The 26,583-nt window shown below is 34.0% G+C and overlaps 1 protein-coding gene across 8 annotated transcripts in view; it reads right to left on the bottom strand.

The window, feature by feature from the left end:
• Positions 1-26,583, bottom strand: part of FER (FER tyrosine kinase) — a 470,546-nt gene that overhangs the window by 361,684 nt on the left and 82,279 nt on the right. For 6 of the 8 annotated variants that reach the window (XR_006608698.1, XM_045087150.1, XM_004761299.3 and 3 more), the window contains 3 exons: positions 9,773-9,956; positions 6,990-7,127; positions 6,280-6,399 (listed from right to left, as the gene is read on the bottom strand). Coding sequence is in view for 7 of the 8 variants with exons in the window: in XM_045087150.1 (XP_044943085.1) it covers positions 6,280-6,399; positions 6,990-7,127; positions 9,773-9,956 (442 nt within the window). In the remaining variant the exon portion in view is untranslated. Of the gene's footprint in view, positions 1-6,279; positions 6,400-6,989; positions 7,128-9,772; positions 9,957-20,909; positions 20,977-26,583 lie in introns of those variants that run through there. The other 2 variants (XM_004761302.3, XM_013060833.2) reach the window with 2 other exon arrangements.

The raw sequence follows: 26,583 nt of genomic DNA, 5'->3' as shown, positions 1-26,583 counted from the left end.
AATAAAATCTTAAAAAAAAAAGAACATAAGACTATATAACACAATCTTTTAGAATTCTAATATATGTACTACTGATAGGCAGAATAACTTATAATAAAAGAAACCTCATTTCAAACCAGAAAACTGAATCAAAAAAGACCTAAGTAGTACCATAATGCCTCATAATTCTATTAAAATTAACCTTAACTCCTCTTTGGGCAGACATGCTAATGTTCACCTTGTTTTGAAATAACTCGGTATCTTTAATTTGCCTTAATTAAACTACTGATGTGCTTGTTCAGACCTCCATTTACCTGCTTCAAGTTCGCCACAGATTGCAGATGGATGCCTCATCTATCCCAAATGCCAAAACTAATGTAATAAATACTTACATATATTTTTTTCTAATGTTCAAAATTTTATAGACCTGTCCTCTTCAAGTTATTCTGATGAGCTAAAATTACTGAGTCCCAAATTATTCAATTAAATAGTGATTAGATGAGAGCAAATATTTGCATATAGCATCTTAATAAATGGATGATTAAAATCAATATAGTATCTTTTCTAGCATTTTGCAAAGAAGAGTGATTCAAAACAGAGGCAGATGAGGAAAGAGTGATGAAGGGGAAGATAACAGGCTGTAGCTCACAGAGACAAAGAAAACAACCTCAGATTGCAGCTTGAAGGTAATACAGCTAAAATGGATGTGTGATGGGAAGTGTACGATTTCAGGTGTCCAGTGCTAGAAATTATTGGAGGCTGAGGAAGCAGCCCTCTACCACACCATGATCTACTTGCAAAAAAATTTCCCATAAGTAGGCAATAAACAATCTTACAAATACATGAGTTGAAGTCTCTATATACAATACCTTTATCAATGTAGCTGATACAAATTATGAGACTATGATAAAATGCCTCCTGGCACATATTTAGATAGGTAAATGCAGTAACTTTGCCATTTACTATTATTACAACATTAGATTTCCAACAAGCCTCCTTTTGGGTATGATAATAGTTATGTAATAATGTCAGAACCTCTTACATGTAGCTGAGAAAACTCTGCATGACACTGTAAGTGGGAAACAAGAATAGAAATTATTAAATATATGAATAAATTTCTGCTAATAAAAATGACAATTTGTATGTTACATTTGGGAATCTAAAAAAAAAAAAAAGCCCCCTCCAAATTAAAAGATGTCTTTTTATGAATAGCAAAGTGAAAAATATAATCTTAGGGAAAGAGGATCTACTTGAACTTCGAATACCTTACAATTTAACACTGACCGAGAAGTATGGCAGAGGAGAAGAAAATACAAAGAATCAAAAAGGAATCCAGTTAGACTACTGTAAAACTGCTACTTTTAATCCAATGACACAAGACAACTTGAGGAATATAAATCTGTCAAAAAAGTTTAACAAAAATATATTATTTAAATATGAAAGATACATATTCAAACAGAGCAACAGTCCTTAACCATTTTGGGTGGTAAAGCCCTCTGAAAAATTGCAGGAACCCGCCGGCAGAAAGTAACACACACATTTCTACACACAATTTTACTGGGTTTATGGCACAGCGTTTTAATCCTGCCTACACGATAAAGTCACCTGGAAAGCTTACCAAAAATCCCAATGCCTAGACCCTCCCCTACAAAATCTGATTTAATTGGTTTGGGTGAGGTCCCAGGCAGCATTTTTTAAAGCTCCTTCAATAATCCTAACATAAAGCCAGAGATGATGACATCCACTATTCAAAAACTTCCTGAAATCTCTCCATAAAACCCTCTTCATTCACTTGCTCATTCAACAAAGATGTTAATTAATCATCTGCAACCTCTGGAGTTTAGCCAAAAATTCTGAAGAGTCCTAGAGAAATGTAGTCCAGTTCTTTCTGTTTCACAGTCACCACGAATCAGCAGTCTGGCAGTCTGCCACTATGACTTGCATTATTAGAAAAATTCTCCAGGAGTCAAATACTAATGATTCTCACTTCCAAACTAATGTAACCTTTCACAAAGGAAGGTCACCAGATCACTGAAACAAACACAGAGGAAATGAAAAATGAACACAGTTTTGAAGTTTTCCTCTACTATCTCTTATTACAGCTCTTAAATGGGCTCAGGAAAAATGTAAAACATGGGGAGGCACGGGCCATAAAACATGGGCATTTTCAAATAACACCTTTGAGAGTGTTCTATTCTAAAACTATACAGAGCACTGTGATTCAGGAACAAGTGTTTAGTGAAAGGACAAGTAACGCAATGGGAGGAAAAACAAATAGCTAATATTCTGGAAAGTCATGCCACAATAAAATCGCAAAGATTAAAGAAATAAAACTACATTTACTTAGCATTATTATAAACACTGGCCCCAACAAGCTTTCCTACTACCCTCATCTACTCACCCCCATTCCAACATATGATCTACATATATACAAATACATATATGTCCTATTTTTTTATTAACAGACTCATTCTATAAATATTACTGTATAACTTTCTATTTATCATATACTTTGGATATCTTCCCATAAAAGCATATATATATGTGTGTATATATATATATATACACACACACACATATATGTATATACACATATATATGTATACTCGTGTATGTTTACGTATATGTGTATATATATATAAATAAAGATATCTTGCTCTATTTAAAACCTGCATAATCTGAAAAATTCTAGCTATGGTATTATGTAAATATCATAATTCAACTGATCCCTTATTGATGAATATTTAGGGTGTTTCCAGTGTTTTGCCAAAACAAAAGGACTGTTTTAAGACCTTTATAGTCCTCAGTCTCTATTCAAATTAATGTCATATATACTAAAATGTGGTTTCTCAGAAATCCACATTCATATGCAGATATTAAAATCCATATTGTACACCTGAAACTAATACAACACTGTATGTTAACCAAAAAAAAAAGAAAATCTAATCTATGAATTTTGAAATATTTTTGTGTTTACCAAATTTAATAATTAATGAAAGTGACATATTATACCTTGTATCATAGTTTTCTTTTCATATTTAGTAACTAACAAAAAAGTATTTCCAAAAGCCCATGAAAAACTAAGCATCGTGCTTGGGCGTCCACCCCAAGCAGTCATTAAAATAAACAACAAAGCCAATACCTCAAACTTGCTGTGTGCCAGGAATTATTCTAAGTATTCTACATTCATTCATGCATGTAAGCTTTACAACAACACTATGAGTTGGGGGCCATTATTATCACCATTTTATATTTGAGGAAAACAACACATATAGGGACTAAGTAATCCGTCCAGTTTCACAGAGGTAACAGCATAATGTCAAGATTCAGAATCAGGCAATGCACCATGTTACACTTAGACCTATATCCTTGTTTACCTATAGGTTAAGTTCTAGAAGCAAAATTTCCAACTCAAAACATATGAGCAAGTCCAATTTGACCTATGTTGCAAAATTATACTCCAAAAAGCTTACACTAATTTATCTTTCTGCCAAGACGTTGTAAGAAGGCTTATTTCTCCATACCCTCCATAACGATGTGTATTATCAAATTATTTAGTTCTTGACAATCTGGGAGAAGGAACAGCTGCCTTTTTAAAAATGGATATTTCTTTATTGTCACAGGACTATTGGTCATTTATATTTATTTTTCCAAAGCTATCTATCTGTTCATCTGTTTGATTTATTTATTTCTATTGGACATAATACTTCAACACATTGAACAACAAAATTAATAAATTAATGCCTCAAGAAAGAAATTAGCTCAACTTCAAAGCACTAATATTATGCTAAAAAGACTTTGCATCATATTAAATATATACATATGTGTGAATATATACACATATTTTGTGGATTTACCTTAGATTATTTTAACAGTGCCAATAAACACATTGAATAATTCATTCTTGGAATAAAATTCTTGAGGAAAATCTGCTCTTAAACTCATATCCTGATTTAGACCCTGCTCAGTGAAATGTAGCTAAAGTTTTGTCTCACCCAGGTGCCCCAATAAGATGTAAGCAATTAAATCTTCTATCACATTATCAAAGATTTATTATCCTTAATTTATGACATTTTTTTACTGCTTCATCACCATAATTAAGAAATAATGATTTATGTGCATAACTAGTTTTATACTCATTATACTCTGGAAAGCAATAAAACAAATTATTCTTTGGTCACAAAATCTCTTATTTTACATAAGCTTTTAACAGGTAGCTATTTTTAATTTTGCCATATTACACTCCAATGTTTTTATACTCATTCTTTCTTGGTGTTTATTAAAATAAATTGACCGATTTTAGCATAAATACCTTGAAGGTATTAACCCTTGCAACCTTAAATATACAGTAAACATATTTTGATGAATAAATGAATAAATTACTTGGGAACGACATAATGATCAAAAAAACCCAGGAGTAATTTATGCCAAATTCCTTCACCTAGCAGCACGGAATAGGAAAATGAAGTTTGTCACTGCACAAGGAATGAGAAACTCTACTATCCATTTCGTGCCATAAATCTACCCCTATCGTTATTCTCGACCTTGGCACTGTTGACATTTTCACCAGATAACTCTTCATTACAGATGACTGTCCTATGCACCGTAGGATACTGAGCAGCATCCATGGCCTCTACCCACTAGTTACCAGCAACACCTTCCCATCTGACAGACAAAAATGTCTCCAGATATGGTCAGATGTTCCCTGGGGACAAAAATGACTCAGGGTAAGGATCACTGGTTTAAAGATGGCTAACATTGCAAGTATATATCTAAAACGAAAGTAAGACTCCCATGAAGGACTTCAAAATTTGGGAACAGCTTCAAGAATCCCAATATGGTTGCTAGAAAAACCTCCCTAATTCAGTACACTCCCATGCCTCCCTCCCACTCAACAGTCAGTCCACCATAACTTTTAAGCTTTCAGGTGATTCAACAAGTATTTGTTAGTTTCTTCCATTCCACTTGCTCAACTTTAAAGTTTTTAACCCCTTTCCAAGAACTAGTTGCAGGATCCGACCCACTCAGTTATTCATCTATAAAACCACAATATTACTGAACAATAGAAAGGAGATTGTTAAGTTATATTAGACAGGGACTTCTGGCTGAGTCTTTTGAGGTAAAGTGCCAACAATCCAGATGATATTATGTATCCAATACTGAAGACAAATGAGTACATAATCATTCCTAGCTGTGGTTCTGATCCAGAAGACAAGTGTATATAGTGCTTATTAATAAATGTTTTTCTGTTGCTCCTAAAAAAATTATTAATGGATGAGTTAAATATTTATTTATTTGAAAGAAACAAAGTGAGAGCATGAGCCAGGGAAAGTGCAGAGGGAGAAGCAGGCTCCCTGCTGGGCAGGACCCTGGAATCATGACTGGAACTGAAGCCAGATGCTTAAACCACTGAGCCACCCAGAGACCAGTGAGTTAAATATTTACAAGTAGAATGCCTTAACTATGTTTTGTTTTTTCTTTTCTTTCCTTTCCTTTCCTTTTCTTTTTTCTTTTTTAAAGATTTCATCTATTTATTTGACAGAGAGAGAGTACAAGCAGGGGAAGCTGCAGCCAGAGGGAAAGGGAGAATGAGCATGTCCCCATGGGGCTAGTATAATGACCTGAGTGGAAGGCAGATGCTTAACCTTCTAAACCACCCAGGTACCCCCATTAACTCTCTTTTCTAAATTTAAAAATATACTATTGGTGGCCTCTACTACTTGAAAAGGACTGAAAAACACATTAAGATTTCTCAAAACTCCTTTCAACTATTTGGCAACAATAACAAGGTGAAGAACTAATTTATTTAAAAGCCTGTAACAGAAGACATCCCTGCTCACAGAGAAAAGAATTCAAAGTCAACTTTTTATTCTAAACACTCTGACACCTGAGTCTCTTCTTTATCACTCAATGTTCTCATTTCCAAAATGGTTCTGCCAAATAGTTTTAACTTTTAACCATTGAACAGGAAAGAGAAAGGAAGGAAGGAAGGAAGGAAGCCAGCAAGGATGGACGTTAGTTAGTTAGTTTTGAAAAGCATGAACCAGTATTCCAATATAAGTAACTGGCAAGTGACTATAACATCACATAGAAATTTGATTTTCAGAATTACCAAAATTAGTGATCACAATGACTGAAGTTAATATATTTTTCAAAACATTTCTTTCTGACCAAACAACAATCAGTTCATTTTTAATTTACTTTTCATTACTTGCAAAAAATGAATTTTAAATCTGATAAAGTACAACTATAAACAATAACACTAATTTTTTAAACTATTCAGATTTTCTAAATACTTACATTACTTGCAAACTTTCTGCTGTTAAATTATTCCACATAATTTCATTTGCCTGAAGATTTTCATTTTCTTCTAGTAAGGAAGTATCAAATTCAATTTCTTGCTCCTTAGCAGCCGTTGTTCTAATAAAGCATGCCAAATAATTTTGATCAATATGACTATACCATCATAATATATCTTTGTGCACACCAAAGGCAGAGTATTTGTTACCCAAAATTATGTTCACAAAATAGAGTAAATACAAATAGAATAAATCATATTAAGCCCCAGGCATTAAGATCGAGTCGCATAATTTCAGCCTTAATTTCATTTGTGGAATATGGATATTAACCTGTTTTATTACTGTCATAATGGTAATGAGTATACCTGGATAAATAATTGACGCATCATAAATTTAACATACATACAAAATCAATATTATCATTATACAAATGTTGAAAAAATATATAATTTCATGAATTAAATACAAGTTTAAGCAATGATACAGTAACAACTGACAAATTTTAAATTTTAAAAAAACATAAAGATAATTATATAAATTAGTTATCACTGAGAAAGAACTTTGAAAATAATTAAAAGCAGATAAAGTAATCAGTAACATCATATGTCCTAACAAGCTCTTCAATATCTTATTTTAATTTAGTTAAATACTATGTAGTAGAAAAGAATACTGTCACAAATACTGAAAGAAGAATGAAAATATTTTACATACCTGTGAACATCTATGAAATTATTATATTCTGTGCTAGGGTCTATCTGTTCAACTGACATTTGAATCTCTTTATGGACATTCACTATTTCCTCTGTAACAAGACTGGTTATCTGGCTGTATTCATCAAATATGCCTTTTCTGAAAACAAAAATAAAATTTTACATTTTTAAGTCTTCAAGGGAAACACAGGCCCAAAAAAGATTCAGAACAATAAACATAAGAAATGTAATACCAACATTTATAGATGGTGATTTTATGCACCACCTTATATCATATACCTGGATAGTTAAGGGATTATACAAAGGCAGAGATTAACAATTTACGTTTGATGTAACATAATAACTGCAAATAATCTAGAATAAGGCATTACCTTTTCCAACATGTATTTGACATACCCAAAATGTAAGGTCAGGTTGATCATTTTCTATTTCTAAAGAGTGTCATACAAATGCTCAAGTCCATTACATGGAACTGTGGATCAACTCCTGTCTCTTTAATGTTTCTCTGCAGTGGCTGCTTCTTCCTCAAATATTTGACCTCTTGGTTTTCTCTTGCTCCTGGGCCCCTGCTCTTTCCTGCGTACTTAATTACAGAGTTCAACTCGTTCTATATACCTTCAATGACATCAAGAGCTCTTCTCCTGACCTCTAGTCAGTATGAAAAATGTCACAAAACACATTAGCTTTATCTAATGAATACAAAAGAAAAACTACTCTGTAGCAAAGACCTGATCCCAACTTAAGAATGCTATGCTGTAATAATATATACCACTGGTCAAAAGTGGCCTCTACAAGTGTGGACAGACAGGCTTATCTTGCCTTTTCCCAAATAAATAAAAGACATAGCTTGCTTTTCTATTCTAAAATCATCACTCATAAAAAATTATTACTTTCAAAATCTCTCTTATTCAGTGTTCTCCCAATAGCCAAATACTTTTTGGGGTTTAAAGAAAAAAAAGATTCAAACTGCTTCAGGCAATGCGAATTTGAAATGATTACAGAAATCACCTGACAAATTTTAAAGAAAAGGCAAAGGCAGAGGAAATTTAAAACAGATTTAGTAAACATTCTTGCGGTTCTGACCACAGAAGTGAAAGTACTGAATGATATTAATGTAAATGACCCTATTTAGATAATTCTCATAAAGCAATACCATAATATGATGTGGAGATGATTATTAACATACACCTTTAGGACAAATGGAATTTAAAAAAACAAATTCTAATGTTATTATGTGAATGTGACATGGAATTCAATTTCAGTGATATTATCATGCTTGAATATTTTAAATGCTGGAACTAAAATAATTTATTGTTAAAGATAATATGCTATAGGAAACTACTATGTCTCAAAAACACATCTAGGGATGATGTAGATGCCATTACTGAAGATTCATGTGAAGAGTTTGAAAAAATAATGACTCATGAAATGAAAGTAGGAAAGGAAGTATTTCTGAATCAAACTACATAATTTAAAGTAGACATAACTATGGGGTGCCTGGGTGGTTCAGTCCGTTAAACATATGACTCTTGATTTCAGCTCAGATCATGATTGCAGGGTCCTGAGAGAGAGCCCGGAGTGGGGCTCAGCAGGGAGTGTACTTGAGACTCTCCCCCCCCCCCGCCGATCCCCCCTCACCTACTCATGCAAGCTCTAAAATAAATCTTTTAAAAATTAATAAAAAAATAAAGCATACATACATAAATTTATACATTAAATATTTTAAGGAGATATTTTATAATACCATTAAAAGCTTACATACTCAAGTGAACTAAAAACTTTTTTATCTTTTTACTGGGAAAATGGGAGATCACCTAAACCAGCTAATAAAGCAGATGAAGTCTACCAGAGTGGTTAATCTTTTCCTATTGTATTGATATCTAAACATGTGTGCTGTTGACATACTGTCCAAAGTATATCATTAGCTCCTTGGAGGCAAAAATTGCAGCCATATCACAGGCAGCATGTTTTGCATACATTAGAACTTCAATAAACATGTTGATTTTGATCTCACACAATAAAAGCTGGCATATAAATCTTCAAAAAATTATTTTCTTTGATGGAGCTAGAATATAATGCTAAGTGAAGTAAGTCAATCAGAGAAAGACAAATACCCTATGATTTCACTCATGTGGAATTTAAGAAACAACTAACAAATAAAACAAGCAAAGGGGACAAAAGGGAGAGGCAGAGAAACCAAGAAACAGACCCTAACTAAGAGAACAAACATGGTTACTAGAGGTGAGGGGGTGAGGTGATGGGTGAAATAGATAAAGGGGATCAAGAATACACTCATCACAATGGGCAAAGATTAATGTATAGAATGGCTGAGTCTCTACATTGTACACCTGAAACTAATAATCACAGTGTATGTTCACTATACTAGAATTAAAATTAAAAACTTAAAAAAATTATTTCCTTTGGACTACTCAGTCGCTCAATATTTAAAACACCACCCTCTGAATATAGATACTCACTTCTTAACACTTGTGAAATAATGAATTTTTTTTTTACCTAAATTTCCAGCTAATGGGAGTAGAATAAAAATATACAAAAAGAAGGACCATTTTTAGGGCTAGCTGGAGGGCTTAGGAGATGATAATAAACTGAATGGACACTAGAAGTGAAAATCAAGCAGGACCAAGGTAAAACAGATCTGTCCATTGGCCTGGATCAATAATTAAGTTCACAAAACACAGACAAGTTCTATCCAAAAGCTTACACAGGAGAGAAAATAACATTAATTAAATTAAATGAAAATACCAAGTATGAAATGTAACTTACAGTGCTTTTATCATTTCCTCTTGCATCTTTTGTAAAGAGTCCAGAAGCAAAGGAAGTGTGGTGTTATAATACTGATTCTGATGCAGCTGCGCCCCTTTCAATGCCAATACATACTGATTATGCAACATATGAAGTTTCATTGTCGCTTTGTCATATCGTTCCTTGGCCTTTTCGGTTTCTTTCCCTGAAAGAAACATTGAAGAAAGTCTACAAGGAGATAAAAAAGCTTTATCTTCTCCACATGCAAACTAAGTGACCACTATTTTATATTTCACACATTTTAAGAATAATAATAAAATTTTATTGAACATTCACTATATTTTCAGCTCTATGCAAAGTACTACTAATTTGCCAGTACTGTGTACACAGGCTGCTATGAAGGAGGCATATATTACAGTAAATGTTTGGTGAATGTAGATTAATGTATAATTTTTTACAAAATTATACAGAAAAGTGATCCTTCTCATTTTCAAGCAGCTCACACCAAATTGGAACAACAATGCAAATGAAACTGTATAATCAAGGAAACAGGAAAGTTTATAAATATAATGTTAAATTTTTAGGTCTGTATTTGAGGTATCAATAAAGACAACGGGAGTCAGAGGAGGCTTTGTAGAAAAACCAAACATGGGGTGTATCCAGGAAGGTATAAAAAAGAATGGACAAAAATTCCTCCTTTTCTTCCTTACATTCAATGCATATTATGAACTGATCACCACCACAAGAACTGTGCAAAACATTAGGAATTCAGTACCCAGCAAAACCGAGTCCTCAACCTAGAACCCCTGATCTGGTGAATTGGAATACTGAGGGAAAATATGTTGAGAATAAGTGAAATGACATAGGCAAGCAAAGAAATAAGCTCAAAGAGGGCAAGTTTCAAGGAAGTGAAGGCATTATGTCTATAGAGGTAGGGCAACTTTAGTTGTCAAAGACTTGAAAATCAAGCAGGGAAATGTAAACTTGATATGGGAGAAGTCCAGGAGATATTGATAATATTATGAACTAAAACCTTTTGGGGTGACTTTAGTAAAATCGTTCAGAAAGTATTTACAGATTGACAGTATAAATGATTCTGTAAGTAAAATTTTTAAGCATGTCTTCAATTTTTGGTGCAAACTGAACAAATATATCTTGTCAATTATTTAGATTTAGGGAATAAACTTTTCAAAATGTTTATTAATTTTTGCCCTCTTTCCAAGCATAATCCTCCAAATGAATCTTCTCCCAAAAAAAGATCTATGTTGAGAATTTTTGATGACACAGGCTCCCCTCTGCTGGCACTCTGTTTTGGTGTGGCACCCATCTGAGTAGTCCCTATATGTAGGAGTTGGAAAAGCATTCCCTGTTGGAGGATGTCCTAGCCCAGGACCGAAAGCAGAGAAAAAATCAGTGTTTTGGGGGAGAGAGGAGACCGCAGACCCTCAGATAGGCACGGGCAGGGCAACAGAGTAAGAACAGTTCCCTTGCCTTGTCATCTCCCCTCCAATTCTCAGGTATGGAACCACATCTAGCTGGTAAAAAAGGAAATCTTTCTGGCACACTGGTAGATCTCTGCTACCTACAAACTCTACTGGTTCTAAGTACTAGAGCCACCACGGACTTCTAGGGAGCTGCACGTAATTATTTTACAGAGCATAACTCTCTAGCCATAGTCCATTAGCCAGTTCCTCCACATGGGGATATTACCCAAGTTATTTACAAATCGCTGCCTGAAACAACCTATTTTATGTTATAAAATAAAGAACTTCTCAAAGAGAAAATATTTTAATCACCAGAGTATCTTTTCTAACCCTTCTCTGGAAATGGGCTCTAATGCCAGACTGGGAGGATGGGAGTATATATATTAATTCAGCTCTGATCTGAAGGGATCAGAAAAAAATAACATGAGCTACTACAGAAGTGGCTTTTATCACTTTTTGACTACAGCTCATAGGATAACATATTTTATGTCATGAGCCAATAATCATATACATTTTTAAATATGTAATTGAAATAAACTCATGAAAGACATCCTTACTATCCTTACTATGAAGGATGCCCTGTAATTTCAAAAAATTCTATTATACTTGATTTTTAATTTTTTTAAATCTTCATTGAAAAACCAATAAACTTTTTTGCCTCAGTTAATACAAATCCCTAGAGAAATTTTTACTCATTCTGTATGGCACTAGGGATAATCTTTTTAATGTCACAATTACAAATCACTTCAACAATACTAATCATGAATGATATTTAAGATTCTCAGGAAAACATTCCCCTACATGTTCAATCATTACAATCATTTTTTACATTGACTACTATATTTATTTATCCATAAATATTGCTACTTGGCATCCTTCTTGCAAAAATACATTTCAAAAAATATCCCAAGAGGGGTGCCTGGGTGGCTCAGTGGATTAAAGCCTCTGCCTTCAGCTCAGGTCATGATCCCAGGGTCCTGGGATAGAGCCCCACATCGGGCTGCCTGCTCTGCAGGGAGCCTGCTTCCTCTTCTTTCTCTCTCTCTGCCTGCCTCTCTGCCTACTTGTGATCTCTGTCTGTCAAATAAATAAATAAAATCTTTAAATATATATATATATATATATCCCAAGAGTCAATATAGCTGACACATCTATGACCAGCCTCAGAATCTCCCTCTAAAATAACAACCCCTTTTCCTCCCTAACTCCACAAGTCAGGACAAGACTCCTAAATGAAACTAATATCCAGGAGCCAAAGCACATACCCAACTAAATGGAAATCAATGTTTCAGCTGGGAGCCAACTTACATTAATGTCTGAAGGCGACAGAAAAGTCCACAAACACATACTATAGAAGCTGTCAGAGCAGTCCTTTCAAGGCCCTTTCTTTCGTTCTTTTTTTAATTTCAATTATCATTTTTAAGCTAGTTTATGGACACTTTACTTAAAATTTGGCAAAATCTGACAAGAGTTCAAAAAGTCATATAAATTACACAGACAAATTGATCGCAAGTAATAAAGACATTTTCTAGAGTCTAAATATTGATAAGAAGAAAATAAAGCAAGCATTTTTCAGTCAAGAGTATTTAAGTACTGTGTTCTAACTTGTTAATTTTACCATAAATTCAAAAAGTATAATTATGTAGTAAATTCAATTAATTCCATATTTTATGTCACTTTTTAAAAACTATTCCTTTTTACATGAACTCTATTATTCTTAATTAAGTACTTGGATTTTTTAGTGTAACTTCACGAGTCAAGCTCTCCACACAAACATTTTCATGTAGACATTTTAACCATCTATCTGTCCTCCTATTTGCAGATTTTTTAAACTGCACTACCCATCTGTCTTTCTAGGTGGTGATGATGCACTAAATAGGCAACACTCAGCTAAGATTTTGTAATCTAAATTAACATTAGAAAAGTTAAGAATTTCTCACTTTTTTTACTTTATGACAAACAACCTGAAAAAGGCTGTAACAACCAAACTGAATTATCAACAGCTTATCAGTGGTCATTAACAGAATTTACAGAAAATTAAATGCCTTCGAAAATATCCAAGTCTGAATTCATTACATTAAAATACTACTACTAATAAAGCTTTTAAAAAGAGCTTTGAGTTTAAAACTGAATTTAGATATATGTCTTAGTGGGTTTTTGGTTTTTTGCTTTTGTACTCTATAGCCCACATACATGTATGTATTTGGTTATAAGATGTACTTGTGCATGCACATGACTGATCAACCTATCTATATCTACCTCCCACTTTCCTTCCCCTGTAGAAATCAACAAAAAGTTTCAAAAACATGTCCACCTGCCATCATTTGGAAAGGAATTCTATTATATTTTTTTCCTGATTTGTTTTAAAATAATTATTTAGGTCCCATGAAAACTATATAATTCAAGAAATAGTAGTACTCTGTGAAAACCAGTTACAAAAAAATTTTCTTTTCATTCCATTCACTTCTTAAATACGTTGCAAAAAATTAACACGATTATTGCAACATAGCTTCTCTCTTTTTTTTAAGATTTTATTTATTTATTTATTTGACAGACAGAGATCACAAGTAGCCAGAGAGGCGGGGGGGGGGGAGGGGGTTGAAGCAGTCTCCCCACCCAGCAGAGAGCCCAATGCAGGGCTTGATCCCAGGACCCTGAGATCATAACCTGAGCTGAAAGCAGAGGCTTTAACCCACTGAGCCACCCAGGCGCCCCACCACATAGCTTCTTGGTGCAGAATCTTTCACATCACTACTAACCTTTCCTAACTTTTAAATAACTACATTTGAGCTTAAAATTAATGTGAAGTATGCAGAGCCAAGTAAATTTTTATTGACAGATACAGAATTATACCTCTGTTGCCATATGACTTTTTTTTAATGATGAGAGGCATCGAAGCAGGGCATGAAGTTGTCTATGTGTCAATTAACAGGGAGGAAAACGTCCCATTTTTCCTCCTCCACATAATGAAGTTCACAAAGAGATTGAATTATAAGTCTTTTGCCACCACTTGCTGACAAATCTGTTTAATGTTTGTAAGAACAGAGTGTATATACAACATGTCATGCCATAAACAATATTATGAAGCTAGCAAAACTCAATTATGTAAGTTTGACGTTTACAAGAGACAGGCAAGACTACTCATTAAGCTAGCCTAGAAAGTCAAGTATTTTTTATTATAAATTTCGGAAGTATTTACCATTTGTTAAATATTATGGTGGAAAGCCCCTGATAATAAACGAGAAGTGATTATTTTCACAAAGTAGAATGCCTGCAAGATGACTTTACTTTCATTTGGGTAACTGACTACCATCTTACATTTTTCCTACCTTTCAAAAATTCCTCCTCAACTATACAATTTCTACTTATTACTCTGAGCAAGAAGAAAATAACAAGAATTCATCCTAATGTATGAGTTACTTGGGCCAAATATCTACACATGGTTTTTCACATCAAAGTTAAAATTCAAGTATGACATAAAGGAACAATGAATGAGCTACCCATTTACTCGACACTATTCAGACAAAAAGCAGACTTAAGAAGTCAGGATTTTTTTCTCAGCTTCTCTTTTGATTAGCTGTGCAACTCAAGCAAGTCTCATAACCTAAATTTTAGCTTCTGATTTCCAATCCTGGGAGTTAAATTATCTGCCCTTATCAATTCACTGGGTTGTGAATGGACACTAAATGGCCAAAAACTATCAATATGCAACAGCAAAGGCTAAGGAAGACACAGAATTTGGAGAGCTGAAAAAAACCTTTTGATCATATGCTCCTATAAAGCATTAAAAAGTACAACAGGTATATCCACACTGTGCTATTTTTAATAAATTTCATGGCACATGAAAAAACTGATACATCAATCAAGAATTATTTGCTGGATGTGTTATGGGCTCTAAAATGTTCAAGGAACTAAAACAGTTTTTTTTTTTTTTTAAGATTTTATTTATTTATTTATTTATTTGACAGAGAGAAATCACAAGTAGATGAAGAGGCAGGCAGAGAGAGACAGAGGGAAGCAGGCTCCCTTTTGAGCAGAGAGCCCGATGCGGGACTCGATCCCAGCACCCTGAGATCACGACCTGAGCCGAAGGCAGCGGCTTAACCCACTGAGCCACCCAGGCGCCCCTAAAACAGTATTTTTTTTAAGATTTTATTTATTTATTTGCCAGAGAAAGAGAGCACAAGCAGGGAGAGCAGCAAGCAGAGGGAGAAGCAGGCTCCCTGCTGAGCAAGGAGCCCAACGCTGGACTCCATCCCAGGACCCTGGGATTATGACCTGTGCCAAGTCCCTAGTGGTATTTTATTTAAAAATTGAGCAAAATACCTTTACAGAGTAGGCTCTCTTAACTGTGCTATATATTTCCTTGCATATAGTGACTGCTAGATTCAACTGACAACAACCTTTTAATAACCTGCAAATTGAATGATATGTCATGTGCAAATCTATATTCCATAATCTAACAAAGCTGTGAAGGAGAGGGTTCAGGATAGATGTAATGAAGCAATAGCATAATTCTAAATTTCTAACATAGCACCTAAAAAACAAAAAGAAAAATAAATAAGCCCACATCCTTAGCAAAATAGGCAGAGAATGTCCAAATTTTAAATTGTCTACGAGTAGAAAAACAAACACCAAATCTCTGCAAAAGATCTCTCACCCTCCCAAGCAAGCCTGCATGGGCACCAAAGGCTGTTCTGGGGGGTGGGGGGGGGGGAGGGAAGAAGAAAAAGAAAAAGAGAAAAGCTAGCAGTATATTTAAAGACTGATCAAAAAACATTATCAGAAGAAGAAAGTTCATTCCACATGTGAAAAATACTGGAAAAGCATAATGGCAGATCACAGCACTGACTGCAAGAAAGGGAACTAAAAGTACATGTGAAAGGCAAGGGAAACAGTCTTAGAAAGGTAATACTCCAGGGGGAGAAATGGTTAAAATGAAGACCCTTTGGAAACTATGAAGTAAAAAAGAAGCAGGAAAGGACACAAATCTGCAGGAAAAAAAAACATGAAAATCAAAATAGGTAAATAAGGGGCGCCTGCGTGGCTCAGTCGGTTAAGCATGTGCCTTCGGCTCAGATCATCCTGGGAATGAGCCGAAGTCAGGCTCACTGTTCAGTGGGAAGCCTGCTTCTCCCTCTCCCTCTGCCTGCTGCTCTGCCTCCGTGTGAGATATATCTCTCTGTTAAATAAATAATGTGTTTTTAAAATATTTTTTAAAAAATAAAAGGACACAACAGTCTTTATCAAGAGCATGAAGGTTATAAGACTTTACTCTACGTGCAAGCTAACAATTTAACCTAAACTTCATGGAAGTGGGCAGAAGACACAAGCCTCCTGGGACAGAGACAAAGGACAGTTTATTTCTCATAGTGATATCAGTAGCTAGAGTATCATCATTCGTCAGTGGAGGAAAACACATTAAACCAAGTCAAATGACAACAAACTAGTAGAAAATGTATTTACCATGAATAACAGATACAGGTATATTCACTATAGTACACTAAAAATTTAAGGGGAAAAAAAAGATCAAAAACTTGAAAGAAAAATGGGCAAAAGACAATCCACACACACAAAAAAATACTTTAAAATGGACTTTAAACATATAAAAATAGTCAACCTTACTCCCTCACTCGTAATAAAAGAAATGCCAAGTAAAATTAAGAGATGTTATTTTTCACCAAGCAAATCAGCACTCTGTTTTGGCAAATGTGTGGAGATACAGATACACTTATACATTTCTAATAGGAATGCAGATTGGTACAATCTTTTTTTTTTTTATAAGATTTTATTTTATTTATTTGACAGAGAGCGATGACAAGTAGGCAGAGAGGCAGGCAGAGAGAGAGGAGGAAGCAGGCTCCACGCTGAGCAGAGAGCCCGATGCGGGGCTCGATCTCAAGACCCTGGTATCATGACCCAAGCCTAAGGCAGAGGCCCAACCCACTGAACCACCCAGGTGCCCCAGATTGGTACAATCTTTATAAATGCTATAAACTACACACAACATTTATCTTTTACACCTGCAATCATATACTTCTAGGAATTTACATTTAAGATATTCCTCTAATGATTTAAAAAAAAAAAAACCCACACAGGTTATTCATGCTAGTAAATGTATATAACTGGAAAAATTAGAAAAACCTGTATGTCAATATACAGAAAGTACTTGAATGAACTTACAATGAAGTGTTATGCAAAAGTTAAAAAGAATGAGAAATAAAGCTACAAACTGAAGGATTATGATTTTTAGGATAAAATATTAAATAGAAAAGCAAAATGAAGAGGAGTATCATAGTATGACAGTTTTTGTGTAAAAAAGAAAGAAATAATTAAAGAAGATAGAGTTCTCTAAGTATATAGTTTTATGCAATTCTGACTTTTGGAACCATTAATTTTTAACCATTAATGAAACAGATAAAATCAATAAGAGAGGAAAAAAAAATTTTAAATGGGATACAACAAAACAAGTGAACCAACCTACACTTCTAGTGAATAACATAATCACACTGAAAAGAGTGGGGAAGAAAAGAATTAATCTAAGTAACACTGGAAACAATATTTGATTACAATGAAAAACTAAAGACAAAAGAGCTCTAAAGAAATTATGAATTGTAGTTTCTTTTTTCAGAGGTATGAGTCAGTATTCTGAAATTATTTTCTGTTATTTTAGGATTGAGCAAGTAAGTAAATAGACTGTAACTAACAGAAGCCAGATTTCCCACTGTCAGAGAAAGAAGTTGCAAATACATGAATAGGAAAATACAGAATGAACACATGGCATTGGACTAGAACCAGAAGTATCAATATAAACTCTTCAGTTTTAGTATAGATAGACAGACAGAAATTAGGAACAGATATACTTGTGTGCATGTATGTATATACATTTGCTTATTTCTTATCTCTGTCCATTGAGGGGACCTTTATTGCAAAACTACTGAAATGGTTTGTCTGTACCAGTGATCTCCAGTTTCTTTTCTCTCATTCTTTCTTAAACCCATCCCATTTTGGCTTTTCCCTTTACTACAATATTGAAACTGCTCTTTTCAAAGTCACCAATTACCTACACTTCACAAAATCCAAATCTTGGTCCTCATCTTATGTTCTAATACTGCTTTAACCTAACTGATCTCTTGTTCTTCCCTGAAATTCTTTCCTCCTCTATTTGACTTCTAGAATAACACATTCTTTTGGTTTTCCTTTTTTCTTGGTGTTCTTTACAATTTCCTCCTCATTTTCCTGACTTCTTAATGTTGGGCTTTGTCTTAGGACTCTTCTCTTTCTTATTTTAACTAACACCTTTGGTAATGCCATCTAACAGCATGGCTTTAAATACCAACTAATATTCAAGTTTATATTTTTACTACAGACCTCTCCCAGGAATTCTCTAGAGCTAGAGATTCAAGTACAAACTTGTTATCTCCACCTAGATACCCAATAAGAATCTAAAAACCAAACTCCTGATTTTCACTTCCAAATCTGATACTCCTGCGTTCTTCTCCATTTTAGTTAAAAATAATACCATCCTAAAGCATAACAACAATAATAATAACACCATCCTTCCAGTTGTTCAGGCCAAAAATCTTGAAATCATCCTTGAATTCTTTCTCTCACACACACACCCACATTTATCAGCAAGTCCTTTAGGCTCAATTTTCAATATACACATTCATAAATTCCTATTTCTGAATTTGCCTACCACCTAAAATTATTTGTAATCCCAAAGTTCAAGATCCCCAAATCCCAAAATCCCCAAATCCCAAAAATCCCCAAATCCCACACTGCTTTCCAGGCCAATTGCAGATATGCACATGTGCAGAGCAGTAAAGGAGTCCTTTGATACACATCACATGTTCCCATCAAAAAGGTTATGGTTGCCTTTTTGTTTCAGTTCCTATGCTGTAAGCTGTCCATTTTGCAGTCTATTTAGTTTTACACTGCCTGCATTTCTTGTGCTTTTAATTAATGATTTTGCTATCTAAAATGGCTAAACATAAGGCTCAAGCATTTTCTAGTATTATGATCAAGAAGGCTATAATGCTGATGATTCACAGACCTGTACCCCTGAAGCAAATAATACATTATATGTTAATTTTTTAAAAAGAAGGCTATAACGTGCTTTAATAGAGAAAATATGTGGGGCACCTGGGTGGCTCAGAGGGTTAAGCCTCTGCCTTTGGCTCAGGTCATGGTCACAGGGTCCTGGGATTGAGCCCTGCATCAGGCTCGCTGCTCAGCAGGGAGCCTTCTTCCCTCTCTCTCTCCATCTGCCTCTCTGCCTACTTGTGATCTCTCTCTCTCTCTGTGTCAAGTGAATGAATGGAATCTTTAAAAAAAAAAAAAAGAAAGAAAAGAAAATATGTGTCATATAGCTTTCTTTAGTCATGAATTTTAACACTGCTGGCTTTGAGTTCAGTGTTAATGAATCAACAACATATATTAAAGAATATGTCTTTAAAGAGATACACACATAAAACAGGATGATAAATTGGATCAGTCATCAAAAATTCTGTGACCTGGGGGGCCTGGGTGGCTCAGTCAGTTAAGCGTCTGCCTTCGGCTCAGGTCATGATACCCCAGTCCTTGGATGGAGCCCCAAATGGGACTCCCTGCTCAGTGGGGAGTCTGCTTCTCCCTTTGCCCCTCACCCTACTCATGCTCTCCATCTCAAATAAATAAATAAAATCTTTAAAAAAAAAATGTTGTGACTTTGCTTATAGGAACATAACCCTTTATGTTATACCCAGTAGGAGCAATGATTCAGTACTCAGCTAACACTAAGTCAGTGTTCAGAGCAATTTCACAGAACATCACAATTGTAAATAACAAGAATCGACTGTATATCCAGAAACTGACCACTTCTCACCACCTCTGTTACTACCACCCCAGGTGCAGGCAAGCATGAGCCTTTGACTGGATTATGTCAATAGCCTGGAAGTAATCTCCTTACTTCCATCCTCCCTACACCCCTCCTAGTCTCAACAAGGCTGCCAGAATTATCCTATTAAAATGTAAATGAGTTCATATCACTCTTCTGCTCAAAACCCACCATGGCTTCCCATTTTATGACAGAGTAAAAGCCAAAGTGTTTTCAAAGAATGACCAAAATCCTACAAAATCTGGGCCTCACTTGCTTCTCACCATCACTCTCCCTCTCTGATTTCATCCCATATCTCTGTCTTTATCAGTCCCCCAGTTGAGCCACACAAGTATTTGTACCACTGCTCAAATAAGCCAGACATGATCCCATCTCAATGAGTTTCCTTTGGACAATTCCCTCCACCTGTACTACTCTTCCCTTCCTCACTTCCTTCCTCACTTCCTTCACTCTTCACTTATTATGTCTCTTTCTCCATGAAGCCCGACCTGATCATCCTCCCAACAACCTATCCACCAACCATGTTTCATTTTTCTCCATGGTACTTATCACCATCTAATAAATAATACATTTCACTTATGTGTATTAATTAGCTATCTTCTCTAAAATGTAAGCCTCAGAGAGGAAGGAATTTTTGTATGGTTTGTTATCTACAATATTCCTAGTGCAAATAACAGTGCCTGGCACATTGAAAGAAAATATATAAATTGATATAGTTCTTACTATTAAAAAATAAATTTAAGCTTAAATAAAAATTTTTACAAAGTTAAAAGTTATAGAAAGGTTACAATTTTACCTTCTGCATCTGTTTATATCATCTTTCTAGTAATCAAGTCCAAAACTAATATTGTTAAGGAGCTCACCTATAAAATATAGAGGAAAATCAGCCAAAAGGATATCATTTTTCTTAATCTCTTTGTATGTGAAACTTAGCTTTGTTTATTCAATAAAACTATGAAAAATAGGAACAAATCAAATTATTGTGCTTTACTTTTATTTTAATTTTAGGAAGTTATCTGCAGAAAATAAATGAATCATGTAGCATATCCCATCCCACGTAATATTTCAGCATCTAATGAGAATATTATACCTGTCACTTCAATTTCTGCAACTTTAACCCAATGCAAATTAGATTAACAATGAAGAATGTCATTAGTCTTTATGACCTTGTAAACTTCCTATTGTATTAAGCTCCATGCAGTGAAAAGCATTCATGCCATAAGTTAGCTGCTGATATATCATATATTAATAAGTAGGTCCAACAAAAAAAGAGAACCTCTCACTTTCAAGCCACATCAATAGAAGTGATGATCAACAAACACAGCTTGAACTGAGCTTTGGTCTTTAGCAAGTTCTGTATCCAAAATGGATTTCTTTCCTTAGGTTGAACTGAGAAATAAATATGAATTTCAGAATATTTGTCTAGAGGACCTCCATATATCATGCATATAAGATTCTAATTTTTGGAAGTCTCCAAAATTTAGAGATTATTGAACAGGAAGGCCAGCTGCCATTCTTGTTGGACTAAAAATGAGAAAATCAACTGAAGAGGCTTTAAAAAGTTTTACTCATTTTTTTAAATTTGGATTTGTTTAAACATAAATTTAACCATCTGTCTCAAATCTGGACTCATTTCAAACTGGTTTTCATAATTAAAGTACTCTAAAGAGACAACTCAATGGATCTAATCAATTTTAATTGGCTATAAAATACCACAGAACTATTCATAATGCATGAAGAAGCAATTTAAGAAAATCTACTTCCCAATTACAGAAAAATTTACTTTTGAATGAGACTTGTAGCTAGCTCCCCACAGTTCTAGCAGTAGGTATCCTCTTACTCTGTCTGCATAGGATAAGTGAGGGCTGTAAATAATCAGGGAGTTTACAAATCTCTTAGCACTCTGTTTTGTTTCCCATAAAGAAAGAAAATTTGAAGGAGAGTTTGTTTCCCTACTCTTGTTATAAAAGTGGGTGAAGAGAGCTCCTTTTAAATTTTGCTAGACTGACTGTTATGGGCATGTGTAATGTGGAATAGCTCATCCTATCTTCTTTTTTCTGAATACGATGTATGATAAAGCAAAAGCATTCAGACTTCTACTCATGTATGAGAAACCCTCACAAATGTTATTGTGGGTATTTTGAGGCTTGGTAAATATAAAACCCTAGCACAATGCTAGCCACACAGAATCAATTAAATAGGCTATATAAGAATACATAACCATAAGAGTTATTTTGAACATCTTTTCTGTTAGTTCAGTACATCTTCAAGTAAACTATAAAACTGCAAAGCAAAACTGTATTTAAATTCACTGAATTCAATACCATAAGTTTCAATATGGTATTGCTTACCTTTTATAAAATTACCATACATTACATTTATCCTTAAAAATATTTTTAACTATGGAAAAAAAACGCTACGTGCCATATGAACTAAGGGACTGCATGTAGGTATACAAGTAAAGGCTATGTGTATTTTTTATAACACGAACAAGTGGAAGATTATAGTGAAATAAAAAAATCTGATAATGAATAAACTCATACAACTCTTAGAAAAAATGAAGAAAAATGATGAAATCCACTAAGATTGTAAACTTATGTTAAAATGTTAAGTAGATACCTTTTAAGAAAAAAACCCAAATCATAATTATTCAGGCATAATACACAATGCCTGAAATGAAAACTATGTTGCATGGGATTAAAGGCAGATTAGGCATTGTAGAAAGGAAGATTAGTAAATTTATAAACATAGCCATAGAAACTAACAAAATGAAACAGAAAGAGGGATGTGTGGGTGGCTCCATTGGTTTAAAGTCTGACTCTTGATTTTGACTCACATCATGATCTCAGGGTCCTGGGATGGAGCTCTGCCTCTGGCTCTGCGCTGTGCAGGGAGTCTGTTTGAGATTCTATTTCCACTCCCCACCCCTCCACCCGGTTTTCCGTTGCCCCTCCCCCTAAACTCTGCACTCGCACTCTTTCTCTCTCTCTTCTTTTAAAATAAATAAATGTTAGAGAGAGAGAGAAAAAGAAAGAAAGAAAGAGGAAAAAAAGACAGGGAAAAATAATGAAGAGTATCAATAGGCTTTAAAAAACTAGAAGCAACCTAGTATATGTGTAACAGGAGTCTCTAACAGAGTTAGAGAACAGAGATGGGGAGACAGAAAATATACATGAAGAAACAGTGGATAAAAGTTTTCCAAATTTGATGAAAACTATAAATTCTCAGATACAAGTGGCTCAAAAACCACAAAGAGAGGGAAAAAAAAACTACAGCAATATACATCATGAACAAATTGCTTAAAGATCTGAAAAGGAAATAAAATGCCAAAATAGATTTCTATAACCAACAAAGATATATTTCAAAAACAAAGGTGAAATGAAACTTTATCAAGCATGCAAAAACCGAAAGAATTTATTACTGTAGATTTACATTACAAGAAGTATTAAAATAAGTCTTTCAGACATAAATAAAATGATACCAGAGGGAATACAGAATGCTAAAAAAGATAGCTACATAGACAAATATATGAGCTGTTCTGTTGTAATTTTTTTAAAAGACTGACTAAATAAATACAAAAATATTAACAAGGTAGGGTGGACTTTACGACATATGCAAAAGTAATATATATTACAACAACAGCAAATAGACCAGAAGGCTATACCATTGTAAGAGTCCCATGTTAAAAACAAAACATTTTAACACCTGAAGGTATACTGTTAAAGATAACATAACAAAATAAAAAGTTATAGGTAATAAGACAACAAAAGGGATAAAATGGTACCTTAAGAAAATATTTCAATTCATCCAAAAGAAGGCAGATAAAATGAAAAGGAGAATAAAGAATAAGTGGAACAAAGAGAAAACAAACTGCAAGATGACAGATTTAAACCTAAAATTACCAAAAGTCGTATTAAATATAGTCTCATCATCCCCATTAAAATGTAGAAATTAACAAGACAAAAAAGCACAACCTTACTATACGGTGCTTATAAAGCATGTAACTCAAAAATAAAGACTGAAACAGAATAAAGAATGAAAAAAAGATATAACATGTAAACACTAATCAAAGTAATGTATAATTGTGGCTATACTAATATCAGGTAGAATAGATAACACAGCAAAGAATACTACCAGGGATAATAAAGATCATTTCATAATGATAAAGGGGTCAATTCATCAAGGGATATAATAATCATAACTGCTTATTTACCTAGTAACAGATTTTCAAAACACATAAAGCAAAAAATTGACAACTACAACAAGAAATAGACTAATTCACAATTACAGTGGGAGATTTCATTTGCCCTCTCTCAATCATTAATATAACAAATAGACAGAAAATCAGTAAGAACATAAAAATATCAAAAAATACAATTAGCCTACTGTACAAGCTGACAGTATAGACCACTCTAACCAACAGCAGCAGAATACACATTCTTATCAAGTAGTTATGAAGCATTTATCAAAACAGACCATACTGTGGGCCAGATAACATATATACACAAATTTAAAGAAATGAAGTCATAAAAAAAATCCTCAGATCAAAATGGAATTAAATTAAAAATAAAATATTTAAACATCTCTAGAAAAATGCCAAATGTTTAGAAAACTAATCAAAACACTTTTAAATAACCTATCGAGCAAAGAAAAAAAAGAAAAGGGAAATTAGAAAGTATTTTTAATCGAATGAAATGAAAATGGTATATGAAAATTCTGGAATGTTGCTTAAACAGTATTTAGGGAAATTAGAGCACAAAATGCCTGTAGAAAAAAGGCAGCTCTCAAATCAATGATCTTAACTTCTACATTAAGAATATTAAAAGAAAAGTTTTTTTTAAGTTTTTGTTTTTTGGTTTTTTTTTGACAGACGGAGATCACAAGTAGGCAGAGAAGCAGGCAGAGAGAGAGGAGGAAGCAGGCTCCCTGCTGAGCAGAGAGCCCGACAGGGCTCCATCCCAGGACCCTGGGATCATGACCTGAGCCGAAGGCAGAGGCTTTAACCCACTGAGCCACCCAGGTGCCCCATTAAAAAATTTTTTAAATGGTGCAAACTAAGCCTAAAACAAGCAGAAGGAAATAAATAAATAAATATTAGAGCATGAGTCAATTAAACAGAAAGCAGAAAAACAGGGGGAAAAAAAAAAACCAATAAAGCCGAAAGCTGATCTTTGAGAAAATAAAATTGATAAACCTCTAGCCAGAATGTTTAGGAATACCAGTATCATAAAACACCAGTATCAAGACATAAAATACCAGTATCAAGAATGGGAAACATAAAATATCAGTGTCAAGAATGGGAAAGAAGAAAAAAAAAAAAAAAAAAGAATGGGAAAGAAGTCACCACAGATTCTACAAATTAAAAAGTCAATAAGGAAATATGAACAATTTGATAGCAATAAATCCAACAACTTAAGTGAAATGGACATTTCTTTGACGATACGACCTATTAAAACTCAAAAAGAAACAGATAAACTAAAGAGTCTACATTAATCCAAAAAAAATTGGTAGTTTAAAAATCTTTGCCAAAAAGTAAAAAACAAAAACAAGCAGACCCAGATGGCTTCACAAGTGAATTCTACCAATATTTAAGAAATACTGCCAATGGAACCCAACTGAACACAAATCTTTCTAAAAAGTTGAATAAGAAGTAACCATTCACAGAATAGCATTAGCTTTATAATAAAATGAGACAAAAATACAAGAAACATAGATAAAAATTATGAAAAAAAAAACTTAGCCAACCATATTCATCAATATTTAAAAAATGATAGTGCATCATACCAAGGACTTTATCCTAAGAATGTGAGATCAGGTGTAATATTTGAAATATGAAAATCAATCAAAGCAATTCCTTCCAAACAAAAAGAAAAAGAAATATTTATCTCTATAGATACTAAGAAAGCATTGACAAAATCCAGCATCTACTCTGAAGCAGGAATAGAAAGAAACTTCAACCTGATAAAAACTTTGAAACTATAGCTAATTTAATACTTAATTTTGACTTTTCCCCTACATTCAAGGAAAAAGACCAATAGCTTTGCTCTCTACCTCTATTCAACATTATACTGGAGGCTCTAGTTAGGGCAATCAGGCAGGAAAAAGAAAAAGCTATCAAGATAGGAAAGAGAAAGTTAAACTTTCTTTACTCATAGATAATATGATCCTATAGGAGTTCTTTTGTGAAGTCATTTACTCTTTACTTTTAATCTTTTAAAAATTTTAAAAATATTTTGTTTATTTATTCGACAGAGAGAGAGGGAACACAAGCAGGACAAGTGGGAGTGGGAGAGGGAGAAGCAGGTTTTCCTCTGAGCAGGGAGACAATATGGGGCTTGATCCCAGGACCCTGGGATCATGACCTGAGCCAAAGGCAGGCACTTAACTGAGCCACCCAGGTGCACCTCATTTACCTTTTATATGGATAAATGTGACAGAAAATTTTGCCAACATTTACAGGCATTATGCCA

The sequence above is a fragment of the Mustela putorius genome, unplaced genomic scaffold (genome assembly GCF_011764305.1).
Source record: "Mustela putorius furo isolate JIRA1106 unplaced genomic scaffold, ASM1176430v1.1 tig00001063_pilon_pilon_pilon, whole genome shotgun sequence".
Classification (NCBI taxonomy): Eukaryota; Metazoa; Chordata; class Mammalia; order Carnivora; family Mustelidae; genus Mustela; species Mustela putorius.
The sequence above is the reverse complement of the archived record's forward strand: the minus strand, read 5'-3'. Positions and strand labels throughout refer to the sequence as shown.